Source organism: Sorex araneus, chromosome 7 (assembly GCF_027595985.1).
Source record: "Sorex araneus isolate mSorAra2 chromosome 7, mSorAra2.pri, whole genome shotgun sequence".
Taxonomy (NCBI): Eukaryota; Metazoa; Chordata; class Mammalia; order Eulipotyphla; family Soricidae; genus Sorex; species Sorex araneus.
Window position 1 is genome coordinate 48,431,086 of NC_073308.1, and position 14,802 is coordinate 48,445,887.

At 45.7% G+C, this 14,802-nt stretch overlaps 1 protein-coding gene across 1 annotated transcript; it reads right to left on the reverse strand.

The window, feature by feature from the left end:
- Positions 1-11,003: 11,003 nt before the first annotated feature.
- On the reverse strand, positions 11,004-13,688 carry LOC101558956 (exosome component 10-like). The gene has a single exon (XM_055144239.1). The coding sequence runs from the start codon at positions 13,683-13,685 to the stop codon at positions 11,004-11,006; it is 2,682 nt and encodes an 893-aa protein (XP_055000214.1). The 5' UTR covers positions 13,686-13,688.
- Between the last annotated feature and the right edge of the window lie 1,114 nt (positions 13,689-14,802).

A 14,802-nucleotide genomic window follows, 5' to 3' on the forward strand; every position in this document is an offset into this window, starting at 1 on the left:
GGGCGAGATACTCTCTCAGTAGCTTGCCTTGCTCTCCAAGAAGTATGGAGGAATCGAACCCAGGTCGGCGGCATGAAAGGCAAATGCCCTACCTGCTATGCTATCGCTCCAGCCCATCCTTATTTGATGCAGAATACCATTGCAATAAATTGTAAGAATCTGTAACCAAAAAAAAAAATAAAAGATAGGAGAGCTTGTACAGTGGAGAGCTAGTACAGTGTTTAGGGCACTTGGCTTGCACACTGCCAATTCAGGTTCAATTACCAGCGTCCCATATGGTCCCTAGAGCACCACCAGAAGCAATTCCTGGATATAGAACCAGGAGTAACCCCTGAACATTATTGGAGTGGCTGAAAAATAATAAACAATAAAAAATTTAAAGGATAATAAAAGATAAAAGGTATGAACATTAATGATAATGTTTTTTAGATAAAGTTAGACAAAGAGGTGTTAAATAATCAAATTGAGAGTTCAAACCTGATCACCACCTGATTTTATTATGACTCCAAAGTTCTTTGACAATCAAAGTACTAGAAATGGACATGAGGGCAAGATCAAATCAGATTGTGCTTATTCCTTTTAAGTTTATGCATGAGAGACACAGCACAGAAAAGGTGTTGTTACTGGTTACCTCCCCCCCCCATAGAGAGGTGAGAGAAAGTTCTTAAAGGGTCAGAGGTAGGAAAGGAGTGACATCTAAGCACATAGAGACGAGGAGATACAGGAAAGTAGGAGTTATGTCCACACCCCAAAGCTGTCACCCAGTTCAAAAAGCCACTCCAGCCTTACCTTCCCGATAAAATATTTAGTGCCCTGAACACAATGACCGCTTAGTAGCTGTATTATAAACCACAATGCACTGAAGGAGAGAGAGAAAAAAGAAATGCTGAGCTACCTCTCCTTCCTCACATTTTGTTTTCTTCATACTGAGAGTTAATCTTTGTATTTTAATATCATTGGACATTTAGAAAAGTGCCTGCCTCAGCAGTGCCTGATCCCCCAAAAAAATAAACAATGACCAAACTTTTTCCTTCTAGTCCTTTTCAATTCTTCATTACAAGAGTCATGAGCTCCAGCTACCTGTCCCTAGGGTAGTGATCACCATAAACTTAAGCTGTGCTGGCGGCCACGGGCTCCTCCGGCGTTCCCAGCTCCTCAACTTGTCTTGTATGCCCAGGCTTCACTCAAGCATCATTTCCCAAAGTGCTCTTGATTGTTCCCTCTCCCCACAACATCAGAGAACAGAAACTTGATGTCTAAATTATGGGCTGGAGCGATAGCACAGCGGTTGGGCGGTCGCCTTTCACAAGGTCGACCCGAGTTCGATTCCTCCGCCCCTCTCGGAGAGCCCCGCAAGCTACTGAGAGTATCGAGCCCGCGCGGCTGAGCCTGGCACGGTCCCCGTGCATATTGGATATGCCAAAAACAGTAATAATAAGTCCCTCAATGAGAGACGTTACTGGTGCCCACTCGAACAAATCGATGAGCAACGGGATGACAGTGAGTGACAGTATAGATCAGTTTTCTTTTAATTAAACTTTAGTTTGAATTAATTGTATCACTGTATCTCTGTCATCCCGTTGTTCATTGATTTGCTCGAGCGGGCACCAGTAATGTCTCCCTTGTGAGACTTGTTCTTACTGTTTTTGGCATATTGAATATGCCACAGGGTAGCTTGCCAGGCTCTTTGGTGTGGGCAGGATACTCTTGGTAGCTTGCCGGGTTCTCTGAGAGGGACAGAGGAATTGAACCCAGGTCAATCTCATGCAAGGCAAATGCCATACCCACTGTGCTATTGATCCAGCTTTTGAATCTACAATAGAGATATTTATAGTTCATTCTGTTGACATATACACAAAACTGATTACCATTTGAGATGATCAGCACAAAGACTGCCTTGACCGCCTTCAAATATCAACCAAATAATTCCAGTAAAGTGTTCAATCTCTTCACTCTTATCTGAAACCACGGCTAGAAAATGTAGGGAATACCACCATTATGAAAGGAATCTTTGTGTTCACAAAAGTAAACACAAAGGTTTTGGAATTTAATACAAAGATACCTCTATAATTTGCATCTTTGTATCTATACAGAATCAACTTCTTAATTATCTTCACAAATAAATTGCACAAGACATAAAGGATGCCACATATGTAATGCTTAAAACACTCAGATGCGTTTTATTTTATTTTATTTTTTTGGTTTTTGGGTCATACCCAGAAATGCTCAGGGGTTACTCCTGGCTCTACACTCAGGAAATACTCCTGGTGTATCTCGGGGGACCATATGAAATGCCAGGGATTGAATCTGGGTAGGTCGCATGCAAGGCAAATACTCTCCCCACTGTGCTATCTGGGTATCAGTCTCATATTATGCTATTTTATATTTCACAAAGAGTGCATCCATTTTTTAATCTATGTTTTGCCTCTGAATTAAGAAAACAAAAAACATTAGGCCAATACTGCAAGGAGTTTAAGTTACTAAAACTAATGGCAGCATCAAATCCCATTATTGACCTGAGATTGTCATCTCCTGAATATTTCTGAAAATCGCACAATGCTTATGTATCACCAGTCTATCAGGCAGAATCATAACATCTCGTTGTTCTTGATATTCTGAAACATTTTCAGAAAACATGATGATGTGTTTTTCTGAAGAGAGTTCTTTTTTTCTTCTTCTTTTTTTTCCCCTCCTCGTTTTTTGCTAGATTCTTCTGTCTAGTTCTTGTGCTCTTTGGATGGCTTCACTGTTGTGAAATCACTCCCAGATCTCCTGCAAGCAAATATATGCACTCAGTCCCATCCACTGAGCTCTTCAGCCCATGAAATAATTATTTAGAGTGACTTGGGTTTCAGACTCGAAGAGAGGCATGAATACTCTAGATAGACAGCCCTGTGGTCTGGCATCAGCACTCACCATTCCTACAGCTCACACAGGTAAATGTGTCAGCCGTTCCTCAGGTTTAGAATGTGTCCCGGTCTTCCCCAGCCCTTCACCAGTGCAAAATCATCTGTTCCTTTATTCTGCATCAAACCCACCATAGACTGCTCAGCATCTGTTGTACATTCACTTTCTCCAGTTTGACATCTGTCAAACACCATGATATTTGAATGCAATTTTTAATTTTTTTAATCACTATGTGTTACAATAGTTACAAAGTTGTTACAGTTACAAAGTTGTTCATGATTGATTGGGTTTCAGTCATACAAAGTTCCAACCCCCCTCCCTTCACCATTGTACATTTCCCACCAGCAACCTCCCAGTTTCCCTCCTACCCATCCCTGTTCTGCCTCTATTTGAGTGCTTTATCTATAATTTCCAACAAAATCACTCTGTCATTCATCTCTTTCCTTTGGTCTGTTTCTTCTTTCTTATCTTAGACATTTCATCACTATAATCTCTCTAAGTTCAGACTCTCTCCCCTCTGTAAACATCACAGTGGAAATTTCTTTGACATCAATCTCCTTCTGTACATTGAATTACAAACCAGGAGGGTAGATTTTTTTTCATAACGTGATCCTAAGCACACAGCCAAAGGTATGGCATCTTATGGGTATTACTAAATATTTCAGTATAAATGTAATCATGTTCCTGATCTAGCATGGGCAAGTGACTTAGATTTTCCAGAAGGACAGCCTGTATTAAGGACGATAAAATCTTTATGGCCTGAATCTGGGAATGGGACGTCAGAAATCCTTGACCCTCTTCCTTTTCTACTCACCACATACATCCATTCTATCTCTCAGAAAAACCTCCTGGTAACGGATTCTCTGCTTTCAGATCAGCACGCCTAGCTGAATGTTAAACACAGATATCAACCCCTCACTTTTCTGACCTTAGAAAAGGGTCTTTGTACCCATACTCCCAGAATCATTTGAACCGATTTTAGACAAGACTCTGACAGACCAAGAACTAGCATACAGCACATTGTTTTGAAGTAAGTGGTTCAAAGTTTAATCTCTTCTAGCCTCTTGACGAAACTTAGAGTTGTACACATTCAGATAAACTCTATGGTCTACTTGAGTAAGAATATATTTGTGGCTAAACCTCATCTCAAAAATCTGCTTTTATGCGAACTTCATATACCAAACTCTGATTTGTAAGGATATGGAATAGGTGACAGAAATCAACTGAAAGAGGGTAGAGTGTGAGAGATTATCTCTTATACCCATAGTAAACATCTCTCAAATTTTGCACATCAATCTTATAGACTTAAACACTATTGTGAACCTATTATTAAACAATAATGGTTTTGTAAAAGAATGTATCTTTCATCTGCTCTTTCCTAATTGTGATTTGCTCTGAACTATGTTCTGTTATCATTTGTATTTTTAAGATGAACCTGCTGAGGAAACAAAGATCCATAAAAGCAGAAGGATTTTTCAGGGCAGTATCAGCAGCACAGTATACGTTAAAAGATCTTCCTGGAGTGATAGCACAGCAGTAGGGCATTTTCCTTGCACACAGCCGACCCGGGTTCAATTACTGCACCCCTCTCGGAGACCCTGGTAAGCTACCCAGAGTATCTCGCCCATACAGCAGAGCCTGACAATACCCTTGGTGTATTTGATATGCCAAAAACAGTAACAACAAATCTCACAATGTGATGTTACTGGTGCCCACACAAGAAAATTGATGAACAATGGGATGACAGTGATACAGTGACATTGATACAGAATTTGAAAATCAATGGTGCTCATAAAGGGGGCACTAGGATAGGAAATTTTTGAAAAACAATTTCTCTTCTCCTGTCCTAAGTGTATATAAACATTGATATTCCTACTCAGAATTCCTCTAGAGAAAGTGGCTATATATAGTCTGTAGATGCTCCTGTGGAATTGCTCAGTTTCTCTCTTCCTCTCTCATCTGGACCAGGCCAAGCTGATGAGTTTGGGAAGTGTCCTTACTGGATCACAGGTGTGACAAAGCTCCTGCACAGTTGGACAATTTTATTGTTGGACAATATTATTTCTATCTCTCTCTAGTATTTATTGAAGTGAGAAAATTTAAAATATAACAATCTGTATTTCTCTATGTAGTCTTTGTTAAGGTGAAAGGCTTATTGCATCCGATTTGTGCTTCACTGATACTAATGAATAGATATCAGACTTGTAATATATCTGCATAAATAAAAAAGATAAGACTTCTACAAAGTTGTTTTTTTTTGTTTTTTTGTTTGTTTGTTTGTTTTGGTTTTTGGGTCACACCCAGCGATGCACAGGGATTACATCTGGCTCATGCACTCAGAATCACTCCTGGCGGTGCTCGGGGGATCATATGGGATGCTGGGAATCGAACCTGGGCCAGCCACATGCAAGGCAGACGCCCTACCCACTGTGCTATCACTCCAGTTCCTCTACAAAGTTGTTCTTACTACTTCCAAATATATTGTTATACATGGAACTGTATGGAGCAGAGGTCCGGCTTTTGAAGACCTCCGGAACCCAGGCACAGCCATGCTCAAGGACACTCTCCACACATTCGGACGAGCCTCACGCATGAAGGAATTGGCAGAAGAACCCACGTGTGCGGGGCCCCGGGGCTGAGATCTCCAAGGCTGCTCAGCACAGCACAGCACATAGGGTCCCTCCCAGACCTCTGCACAATCTCCCCATCTTTCCCATGGCCTGGTGGGCAGCAAATTGTTCACAAAGAACTAGGTCAGATATAGGGTATGTAGATTCTATAGAAACGTTTTTCTTCTAAAAGATACATTGATTGGTGCTTTAATCAGTGGTTAATGCATTTTTTGGAAAAGTTCCATATAGGTATGGACTAATTGTTTCTGTGACCCTGTACTATTCCTGTTCAAGCAACCCGATGAGACTTTCTCTCTTGCTCTGTTTTTATCATACCTTTGTGATTTACAACCTACTCATCTTTGCCCAGCTTCTAGAATAGGTCACTCAGAGATCCTGCCTCTAGTTTTCCACTTCCCTTTTTTTCGTCGATTTTTTTTTGTCACACCTGGTGATGTACAGGGGCTACTCTTGGCTTTGCACTCAGGAATTACCCCTGGTGGTGTTCAGAGGACCATATGGGATGCTGGGAATCGAACCCGGGTCGGCCGCCTGCAAGGCAAACACCCTTCCCGCTATGCTATTGCTCACGCCCCAATTCTTGAAAAGAATCTTAGTAACCTTAGGATTCAGAATGTTCCAGAGGAAATCAGGATAGGGGAACCTATCTCAGTCAATCCTACAAAACAGAAAGTTTTGTACAGAAATCCTACAAAACAGAAAGCACAAATGGAAAAATCAAATAAAGCAACCACTAGAGGGCAGCCTTGTATTAAAATAATGATAATTATACTTTGGGTCAGATCAATTGTACAGCGGGCAAGGCGTTTGCTTTGCATATTGGGGACCTGGATTCGATCCAAGGCATCTCATAAGGTTCCCAGGAGCAATTCCTGAATGGAGAGTCAGAAATAACCCCAGAGCATCGCCAAGGTGTCCTCCCTGCCCCTCAAAATAACGATAATGTACTGGAACTGAGAAGTAAAATTCAATGAACTACTTCAAAGTTTCCAGTTCCCATACCGCTATAATTCTCTTCATTATATTTTCTCATTTTCAAAACTACTATATGCGCATGAGAAAAAGTACAGGGGTTCAGGCGCATACTTTACATGCTCTTCCCATCATATTGTCCCACAAACACCAACGATGCACCCCTTTCCCTCAACAATAGCACTGGGTGTGCATTAAAAGCCTGCATCATGTTGTACACAGCTGTGACTTTTCCCTTCACCCTCATTTTTCCTTCATATTTTTAAATTATGTAAAAGAGTCTGCACATATATTTCCCCAGAAAGTGTGCAATTGTTCTCACAGTCCTTTCTAAATAGATCTGCGGAATCTCTTGGATTTTTTATTATTATTATTATTATTACTAGGAGGAGGAAAATTTGTGGTGAGTTAGTTATATCCCCTGATTACTGCTGAGAGTATTCACTATACGTCTGCTCAGAAATTTGTATTTCTGTTGGAATTTGTGCAGAGAGCCTCATGGTATATCACCAACTTTTTTCAATCTATTAAATTGGGGGACAGAGGGGTGCTCTGGAATGCCATCTCACCATTGAGGATTGGCCCTAGGAAACACTGACTAGTGTTAGGAGCAGCGGTGTTTGCTAAAATACCTGGGACAACACAACAGCTGAGCTCTTTTATAAAATGTCTGTCCAGGCTCAATGAGATTGGTGCTGTGTATACACAGCACCCACCAGGGTTTTACACAGAAAATGAAAATAATCTGATTTGCTTCTGAAATTGATGTTTCGGGAGTCAGGGAAGGGGCTATAGATCAAGGTTTGCATGCAGGTGGCCAGGGTTCATACCCAACCCCGGACTCCCCTATCACTACAGGAGAGACCCTGAGGAACTCCAAGTCCCCCAAATAAACAAAGCAAAGGAAAATTAAAATAAGGGTTGGGATGTAGCTCATTGGAAGGGCACTTGCTCTGCATGTGCGAGGCCTGTGTTTGATTCCAGGCTTGCTATTTCTAGTGCTGAGCTGAACGTGGCTCAAAAAGCAAAACACATAGAAACATACACACACACACACACTCACACACACACATATACACACACACAGACACACAGACTCACACACATATATACATATATGTATATATATAAATTTATTATACTGTGTACTGTAATTCACCGATAGCATAGCGGGTAGGGTATTTGCCTTGCTCACGGCTGACTTGGGTTCAATTCCGATGTCCCTCTCAGAGAGCCCGGCAAGCTACTGAGAGTATCTTGCCCGTACAGCATAGCCTGGCAAGCTACCCATGGCATATTAGATATGCCAAAAACAGTAACAATTAGTCTCACAATAGAGACGTTACTGGTGCTCTCTCAAGTAAATCGGTGAGCAACGGGATGACAGAGACAGTGATATAGTGATAGTGTGTACTGAGATGAGAAATAGCAGAAGGGAGGCATGAGATGAGGAGTGACCTCTCTGAAGGTGTTCAGAAATAATCAGAGAATGTACGTGGTTAGAAGAGGAGATACAACCATATAAACTGCATGTGGTTTCTTATTCTATACTTTACTACAGTTTTCTATTTCTGCATTCCTGGACCAAGAAGAACATGCGATTGAGCTGGAGAGGTTGTAAAGGGTTTAAGGTGTTTGTTTTATATGTAAATGACCCTGGTATACTCACTGGCATCACATATGGTCCCTGGAACAGCACCAGGAGTATGCCTGAGTACACTCAGGAGGAAACCCTGAGCATTCTGGGTGTAACTTCCCCCACGGCCCCCAACATGCAATAATCAGTCTAAGCATCGCTCTGGTAAGGAAAATGAATCTTGTCTGTATATTCTTACTGAAAAGCATCCTGATGGCACTTGTGCAATTATTTTTACCCAGAATTAGTTTTTTTTTATAGAAATTCTATTTTTATAGAGAACTGTTAGTAAAAATGCTCAGACTTCTTAACATCTCTTAGAAATACATCAAACTTAGACACCCAATCCCTTAATTTAAGTTTCCCTTTTGCTGGGCAGTAAATGACTGTAGGTCTAATTCAACCTGATTCCGTGCTCCTGGGCCTACCATAGGCTACTGAGGGCAGCCGTCTCCCAGCCCAGCTCCTGTGAGTAATGGTCAGTGCTGTGGCTCCAAGGAGCAAGCTGGCCTGAGCACTGGCCCCATCTTGATGTGCTCTCCAGAAAGATACTGAATTTCCTCAAAGAGTCGCTGTGCTTTAAATAAGAGTACCAGGGGATGCCAGCAACATGAAGGATGGAGAAAGTTACTGGTCTCTGATCCCCACATTTTCAACTAAATGGTGAGTGAAATGCAGACCCTGAATAACGATTGTGTGGCTGGAGGAACAGCACCTCATGGGGAGAGACAGGACGGAGGCGATAGAGAGGGTTGGTCCCACTGTTAACAAAATCCCCTGGGGACCCTACAGTGGGTAAGGGCATTTGCCTTGCACAAGGCACACCTGGGTTGGATCCGCACCATCCCAATTGTTCCCCCACCCCCCACCCTCCACCCAGCACCTCCAGGAGTAATTCTTGAGTACAGAGCTAGAAGTAACCCCTGATCTGTGCAAAAATGGGTATCTTTCCTTTAGAGAAGAGTGGGACTGGGTTTCATGGCCAAATAATGGGGAAGCATGTGAGAGGTGATGCTGGGTGTGTATCAAACAGCTGGCTGCATATCAAACTGAGGAGGGAAAAGTTTGTGTCTGGTGCCTTCAGCCACCAGATGCTCTGTGACTGGCTAAGGGGAGAACTGGCCGCTGAACCTCTGGGTGCTGGAGTTCTCGCCTCGGGAGCTGGAATGTGGGACGTGATGGTAACTGAACATGCGCCACTTGTGTCCGAGTTTCCTCTCTGTGTTTCGGGCGATGCAGGGGATGTGGTTCTACCCACACCTGCAAACATCCCTGGATTCTGGAAACACCTGGAAATATCCCTGGATTCTGACTGCCTCTGGTCAGAAAGAACCTATAGCAGGTTCTTTAAATTTCTTCTGCTCATGACTCCCTCCGCCTCTTTTTATTCTCATTTTTCTTTTTAATTTTATAAATTTTTTATTTATTTTATTTATTTATTTTTTGTTTTTGGGGTCAAGTCTGGCAATGCTCAGGGATTACTCCTGGCTCTGCACTCAGGAATTACTCCTGGCAGTGCTCAGGGGACCATATGGGATGCCAGGGATCAAATCCAAGTTGGCCACATACAAGGCAAACACCCAAGCTATTGCTCCGGCCCCATTTTTTTTTATTTCAGTTTTGAGTCATACCCAGCTTTGCTCGGGGCTTATTCCTAGCTCTGTTTCAGGGATCATTCATTGAAGTGCTGGAAGACCACAGGTAGTGCTGGGGATTGAATCCAGTACGGCCATGTGCAAAGTAGATGCCTAATCTGCTGTACCAGTTTTCTGGCCTTCACTAGCACCTTTCACTAAATATCTTTTAGGGTATTTTGTTTTTATTTTTTGGCCACACTTGGAAGTGTTACTCTGGTTCTGTGATCAGGGGTCACTCCTGCAGTGCTTGGGCACCATGAGGTGCCAGAAACTGAGCCACCCAGGTCTGACATATGCAAGACAAGATTCTTTTGAAGAAAAATATTTATTTTATAAAGTAGTTCACAATATCTGATTACATTTAATATTCAAACACCAATCCCACCACCATTACACCTTTCCACCACCATATTTCAGGTGTTTCCATCCCGAACCCCAACCCCTGCCCCAAAGCAGAACCGAAATAATACAATATTTCACTCTAAGATTGTTTAAGGCAAGTTCCGTTTATCACTCCATCCCCATTATCCAATAGATTTTTATGCAACTTGAGTAACATGTATATACAATTCAAATATATTCGTGTACAGGTGTACATGTGTATGTATACAATTCAAACACGTCCTGATAACAATCACAAATAATTTGGAGTGAGTACATCTAGTGGTGCTCAGGGGTAACTCCTGGATCTGTGCCGGGCACGAATCTAACAGTGCTCAGGACCCATATGTTGCCAGGGTTCAAAACCTCAGTTGTCCTCCATGCAAAGCATCAGTCCATTGATCTCCAGATCCAAGAAATGTATTTTAAAACAATCCCTGATTTAATGTGCTGTAGGGGGGAGGGTTGAGCCATACCTGGCTACCCTTAGGGCTTGCTCCTGTCTAGGAGTCACTTCCTAAGGGGTTCCTGGAACCCAAATACAAGCACCGTCCCTGCTACACCAACTCTCTGATCCTCAAACACCTTTTTGAAAGATTTTTGAGTACAGCAATAGTACAGCAAGTAGGGATTTGCCTTGCCCCCACAGCAGGCCCCAGTTCCATCCACAGCATCTCACATGGTCCCTCAAGCGTGCCCAGAGTAACTTCTGAGTGCAGATCCCGGGGTAATTGCTAAGCACCGCTGGGTATAGTCCAAAAAACCAAACAAGAAAAACAAATGCAAAAAGATTCTTTACCACCACCTATTCAAATATATGACCTTACAGGCCCCAGTTTATTGATTCTTTTCCCAGTAACAATTATTTCTAACAGTGTTCAAACTGGGATGGTATACAAAACCATCCCAAGGCCACTGCCATCGGGCATGGGGGAGACCCCGGAAGTCTGCTGGATGCGGTCTCCGGGGCCAGTAGCATCTGAAGCCTCTGTCCAACTCCCAGGGCCGGAAGGACATGCTTTTGTTTCCCGCGAACTGCTTGAGTTCTTTGGCTGCGAAGCAGTTCTTGCCAGGCGTCATCTCCTTACTGGGGTCAAACTGGGAGGCCGGTCTGGACTTGCTATTTTCAGCAAACGCCTGCAAGCTTGGCTTGCGGTAGTCAAAGGGAGTAAAAGCTTTCTCCGCGCGGGCCTCCCCGGGGCCCTTGGGCTTCTCGAAAGACAGTTGGGGCCGTTTCTTCTCTTGTTCCTGCTCCGGCGCTCCGGGGGCACTTGTTTGCTGTCTTTTCTTGGCAGCGTTTTCTAGGGCGATCTGCTGGCGGAGCGACAGGGCCGGCTGGGCGGGGGTCTGCGCCCCTTCCTTGGCCTCGTCTGGGGCGGCTGTCGCCTGGGCTGCCCTCTTCCTGGCAGTGTCCTTAGAGTGCTGTCCCGGCGCTCGGCTGGCCGGCTTCCAGAACTCGCTGGTTTCATTGATGCTCGAGGAAGGGTCGAACTCGGCTGCCCGGGAAATGTGGGCGTGGTGTTGCAGCGCCCGCGGAAACATCCCGAGTGGGTTCCCCCAGGACTGCACCGCGCGCTGGGCTTCCTCCGGGGCCACTCTGAAGGCGGCCTTGCCGTTTTCCTCCGCGCTGGGCTCGTGAGACAAGGTGACCACGGGCTGATTGGTGGGGGCAGCAGGACAGCCACCCGGCCGAGCGTGGGAGCAGCCGTGAGGCTCCAAGAGAACATTTTCCCGCCTCCGGGGATGGGGCGGCAGTGCCCTCCTCCTCACTGCGGTGGCAACTTCCGACGACTGGCACAGAGGTGTTTCTCGAGCCTTCTGGATGAGACGATGCAGCTCCTGAAGTTGTGGCCAGACCAGCGGCGGGACGGGGCAGCAGCAAGCAAGGATGCCGTGGGGCTCGCGGGGCAGCTCTTGGGAGATCTTCAGCAACATGCGGTTGGGCAAGACGTAGCCGCAGCTCTCGTCCTCCCTCCGTGCCAGGTGATCCCTCCAGGCGAACAGCAGCCGGAAGGCCGCGAGCTGCTGCGTGTTGAGAGGCGTCTTCAGCTTGGCGTACAGTTTCAGGTAGGATTCATCCGTGAACAGGGGTTTGGCGAACTTGCGGAGGCAGAGGTCCCTGCTGCGCTGCCACACCACCCGGGCCTGCGTGGGCTGCTGGTGGCCGCCGGCCCACAGCTCCAGCCTCAGGCGGTCGTAAATGTAGAGCAGGTAGTGGGTGTCCTCGCGGGCGTACCGGAGCATTTCCTCGGGCAAAGGGCGCATCCTCCAGTCGGCCAGCTGATACTGCTTGTTCATCTGCACGTTGCAGTAGCGGTTCAGCAAGTGGGCCAGGGAGTGCCCGCCCAGCTGAAGCAGGCGCGCGGCCTGGTGGGTATCGAACATGTTCACCACGTACAGCCCAAAGTCCTTCTGCAGCCACACTATGTCTGAGTTCGCGCCGTGGAAGACCTTCACGATGGCAGGGTCTGTGAAGCTCTCGTTGAGGATGTGCATGTCGCTGCGCAGCTCCAGCGTGTCGATGATGAAGTCTTCGGCGCGGGTGGAAATCTGCATCAGGCAGGTCAGGCCCAGGAAGCTCCGGTAAGAGTGATGCTCCAAGTCCACCGCGAATTCCCGACAAGCCAGGAGCGTCTCGTTGAGTCGCACGAGTTGGTCCAGCGAGGTCACCAGGTGGCAGGCAGTGTCCTCCAGGGGCTTGTAGGCTTGGGGCTGGGGTTTCTGAAGCGCCCACTCGGGGGGCGTAAAGTGATCCAGTTCATACTGATAAGGGTGTGCGAACACGTCCTGCTCCCCCTGCTGTGTCCGCTGCTGGTGGAGGAAGTGGACCAGGGCCAGTGGCACGTCCGGGTTCTCGGATTGGCTCTTGGGGTGCTCCCGACTCTTCCTAGACAGTGCTTGAGGGAGAGGTTTCTGGGCATTGGGCTTGATGAAGATCTTTGGAACAAATGGGGTGTTGGAATTGTCGATCTTCTCTCGGAACTTAAGCTGCGGTCGGATGATGTTTGGCCAGAAGGTTTCCAATTTTGTTTTTTTGACAGATTCTCCCGCCTTCTGGTTCCAGCTGGGCCCGATCATCTGGGCGTCTTGTAATCCTAGGGGGAGGACGGGCTGCTGATTCTTCTTCATGCCTGAAGCTTCATCCAGTAGAACGTCCACTCCATCCATAATAGCATCATTGGCATCAACCAATAAATCAAATTTATCTTCCAAGTTGGTCATTTTCCTGCAGTCCTTGATGTCGCTCCGATCCCCGTGGTACTGCATCACTCTGCTCATGCACTCAAGCAGCCTGTCTCCCTGAGTCTCACAGAATGCTTGGAAGCCGGGAAAACTCTGATAAAAGTCATACTCCGGGCCAGATTGTGGCAGGCCAGTAGGTGCCTTGGTCACCACAGACCCGAGAGCAAACTTCACGAAGCTGTTGATGTCCGGGAAGCCAGGCAGCACCATCTCTTCAGGCTGAGGAACGCTCGCAGCTGATGGGCCCCAGGGGCCTGGGGAACTAGGAGGTGCCATTTTTCCAGCCCCAGGATGGCATCTTCTCCAAGATAGAGTCCCAGTTTAGAAGCCAAGAGCTAGAGCACTTGAATTTAAAGCTGCTTATATAGAACAGGCCAATTTGTGTTTGTTTTTGTTTGAGGGCCACACCCTACTGTACCTCAGCATCTGCCAGTAGTAATCCGAGACAGACAGGGCAGGGTGTGGCCCAATAGACCCACCCTACAGCAGCTGCCATTGGGTGGCACTAATCTGGATGTGATCCTCTGTACCACACTTGGCCACCTGATCATCAACAGGAGTGATCCCAGAGCACAGTCCCAGGAGGATGCCCAGAGAACCTCTGGGTGTGATCCAAAGCAGCAAAAATCAAACATAGGCAGAGTGATAGAATAGTGGGTAGGATGCTTTTCTAGCAGGAGGCTGACCTGGTTCAACCTCTGGCACCAAAGATAGCCCCCCAGTCACAGCAAGGAGTGGCCTCTGAACACAAAGCCAGGAGAAGGTACTGAGCACTGCCAGTGGGGTCCAAAACCAAAACCAGAACCAAACCAAAACAAAACAGAAACCTAAACAAACATAAAATAATTATAAAATGTGAAAGCATGCTAAGAGCCCTGAGGGACTATAATCAAGAAAACAGTATCTTTGGTACCTTTTATGATATGAATACCCAGAAATGACTCAGGGATGATACAGTGTAGCAGGGAGAGAATGCAGATTGGCACTATGCAAGGCAAATACCCTACCCACTGTACTATCACTTTGGTCCCATCTTTTATTTTCTTTTACATTTGAGTTTCGTGAATTCTTTATATACCATGGGTCTTAAACTATGGTATGTATATATGCAAATATTTTTCCCAGCCAGTACAGAAACAATAGTAAGAAAGCCTTTTTGCATGATCTGAGAGGTCTTCTAACTCACTTTGGCACCCAGAGTGGCTTCTTACAGAAATTTATCTAGACTGTGAGCTGTGCTACAACTCCTTGCCACCCAGGAAGGGATTTTCCCTCTCTACCCTGTTTTTCTGCGTGGAAAATGCCAGAAGCGGCAACATCCACGTGGCGAGAGCCACTTCCTAAGACTCCCAACTGAAAGGTATGAGTTTTGCAGTGATATGGCTCGTAGGCG

Excerpts from the sequence above, each read along its gene's own strand:
- LOC101558956 (XM_055144239.1), bottom strand. The coding sequence starts at position 13,685 with ATGGCACCTCCTAGTTCCCCAGGCCCCTGGGGCCCATCAGCTGCGAGC.